The sequence below is a fragment of the Cebus imitator genome, unplaced genomic scaffold (genome assembly GCF_001604975.1).
Source record: "Cebus imitator isolate Cc_AM_T3 unplaced genomic scaffold, Cebus_imitator-1.0 Scaffold74, whole genome shotgun sequence".
Lineage (NCBI taxonomy): Eukaryota > Metazoa > Chordata > Mammalia > Primates > Cebidae > Cebus > Cebus imitator.
The window spans coordinates 463,098-466,225 of record NW_016107389.1 but is presented as its reverse complement, the minus strand read 5'-3'; the positions used below and the strand labels follow the sequence as shown (position 1 = coordinate 466,225).

The following is a 3,128-nucleotide window of genomic DNA, read 5'->3' as shown; positions in this document are numbered from 1 at the left end:
GGGAAAACATAACAAATTCATGGATTACATTTACTTTTATTTTTGTCATCCTAAAGTAAAGAATTTTAATTATTGCTCATAAGAAATGAAAATGTTAATTGAACTTAAACTTATTGATTTGAAATTCCATAATGTATATTGGTTTGGAAACACATTTTAATTTACCCAGAGTGTAAAATACAACAGATAAGGGATCTTTTTGGTGTAAGCTTTTCTGTAAACAAAAGCAGTATGGGTCAGAAAACTGTAAAGATTTTATCTGTTTTCTCATGTTTTTTTTTTTTTTCTTTTTTTCTACAAGAACTTCTGTACATCTCTCATGTTTTAAGTATTTACCAAGTAAAGATGTTAACATATCATGAGATTTAATTCCTCAAAATGTTTTTGCTTCTTAAATAAGATACCAGTTACAAGTTTAGGGCTTTGTTTGTTAAGTTCAAATTTTGAGTATATTTTAAATTGTCAAGAAATGATTATAGTAGACTTTCACAGCAATATAAAGTCATCATGAATCTCATTCAACTTCTTCAAAGGGATGACCAAGGTCAAAGTGGGTAAAGAAGACTCATCATCCACTGAATTTGTAGAAAAACGGAGAGCAGCTCTTGAAAGGTAATTCTAGACTGCTATACTTTATTACTGTCATGTTTGTACTTTTACTTTAAATGTAATTCCATTATATGGCACAACTGTGTTTTAATGATTACATTTTTTCCAAAGTACCGCTTGATGGCTCTTAAAACTTATTTAAACTTTTTCAAGAAAATTACTTCTTTCAAGAAAATACTGTATATTTGTTCTATTTTTATTAATTATCAGTAGTCTAACAAAATAACACCTGTTTTTCTATTATATGTTACAAGCAGGAGCATTTTATAGAAAACGTATAAAGACATGAATTAGTTGGGGATAGAATTATATCATAGGTAGTCACCAAGAGTACTAAGAAACTGCTAAACTTGGGAAACATGGAAATTGTGAATGGGAAGAAAGATAAAAATATGTGAATAAAAATAATCCACTTTGGTATTATTTAGGTTTCTAAGAAGTTATACCACGTTCATGTACTGTGTTGGATGGTATAGCTAATTATAGGTCATCTAGTTTTTCTGATGAGTTACTTGGTAAGAACATTATTAAATACAATGAGAAGTACAGTTTGTACCTGCTCATTTTTGTATACTTGATTTTCACTTAAATGTACAAAAGTATTAGTCTTTGCTTGAGTTGACTGTATACATTTGGCCCTCCATATCTGTGGGTTCCTCATTTGTGGATTCAACTAGCTGTGGATGGAAAATGCTTGAAAAAAATAATTACATCTGTACTAAACATGCGCATATGTTTTTGGTCATTATTGTCTAAACAATACAGTTTAAGAACTGTTCTCATAGTATTTTCATTATGTTAAGTATTGTAAGTAGTCTAGAAGTGACTTAAAGCATAAGAGTATGTGCATAGGTTATTATGTGAACACTACACCATCTTATATCAGGAATTTGAACATTTGCAGATTTTGGTATCCCTAGGATGTCCTGGAACCCATCCCCTACTGATAACGAGGGACTATACTTAAAGACTAAAATATATGCTCTGTTTTCCTTTAGAGTACTTGACTCTACACATTTCCTATAGCTTTGAAGACTTATCTTCATTGAGGCAGACTAAAAGGAGAATGGATGGGAGGATGGGAAGAATCCCACTTCCATAATCTTAAAAATTTATTCTTGAAAAAATGAGAAAACAAATTTAAATAATCTTAAATCCTAGCGTTTAAGATACAAGTTGGTAGTTACCTTGGCTTGAAACTTTCTAATTTCATTGTTTGTTCTTTATTTTGCTTTATTTTTTTTCTTTTTATAAAGTTTTATTGGAACACAGCCATGTTCATTCACTTATGTATTGTCTATTTTTGTGTTTTTTCGAGATGAGACACTCGGCTAATTTTGTATTTTTAGTAGACACGATGTTTCTCCATGTTGGGCAGGCTGGTCTCCCAACTTCTGACCTCAGGTATCTACCTGCCTCAGTCTCCCAAAGTGCTGAGATTACCAGCGTGAGCCACCTCACCCGGCCCCCTGTTCTTTATTTTTCTCTGGCTTAAAATCAATGGTTAGGGTGGGTAGGACAGGTGTTGGTGATGGTATCTGTTTCTCTAGGTCACAAATTTTTTTTTATAATTTGTGAAAAACTATTTCAAGGCAACTTATTTCTGGTTTTCAGTAATAAATTGTTTAAATTTTAAGAAAAATGCCACAGAGAAGTTAGATTTGAACAATTTAAGAAAAGCTAAAGAATATGCAGTGTAAAATCTTACATTTGAGAAGACTTAAAGATGGGATTATGTCTGTGAGAATTCAGTTACCCATAAAAAGGATTTAAATTGCATCAAGAGAAATTTAGAGTAGGCATTTGAATTGATTCTATCGTAGGAGAGGCCATAGACTGAATATTTTTAAGAATAAAGGTAGATAATGGTCTGCCTTGATTTTGCTTAGTCTTTCCTGAAAATGTAACCATGACCCTTTAGAGACCTTTCAAGTCTTATTTTTCTATGAGCAAATTTGAAGTATTTCAGATGGCATGCTTGATAAGGAACTTAATGAAGATTTATTGTACCAAGGACATATAATTTGATTCTACATTTATCTTTCTTCTAACTTGACTGCATTGCATAGTACTTACCATACCTTCATGTAGTATGAAATGTTGAGGAGAGCTTTAAGGGATATTGAAACTTGACCCCAGTATGTGTATAAAGGCACTTTGTTTACTGATAAATGTTACTTGTTAAATGCTACCATAGTGGAATTTGCAATAGTGAAAAAAAGAAACGGTATAGTATGAGGGAAAAGTTCATTTTCAATTAGAAAAAAATCGCTAAAGACAATATAGGCATAAAGATTATAGAAGGGAAGGAAAGGAACTGGAATGATTTCTTTTAATCTAATCTTAATTCTTCTGTCCAAGCCAAATTTCCTGTACACATTTATTTTTTAATCCATACAGGATTTTAAAACTGCATTTTTCTTACCCTTTCATATAACCAGCTTTTCTAAAGTGATTTTTCTGTGATTTTTTTTTCTTTTTTTCTCCCTGCCCCCTGTGATATTTCTTTTTTTTTTTTT

The 3,128-nt window shown here is 31.2% G+C and overlaps 1 protein-coding gene across 2 annotated transcripts in view; it reads left to right on the top strand.

Moving 5' to 3' along the window:
* Positions 1–3,128, top strand: part of SNX2 (sorting nexin 2) — a 50,581-nt gene that overhangs the window by 28,038 nt on the left and 19,415 nt on the right. For both annotated transcript variants that reach the window (XM_017531849.1, XM_017531850.2), the window contains exon 7: positions 534–612. In XM_017531849.1, coding sequence (XP_017387338.1) covers positions 534–612 — 79 coding nt within the window. The remainder of the gene's footprint in view (positions 1–533; positions 613–3,128) is intronic.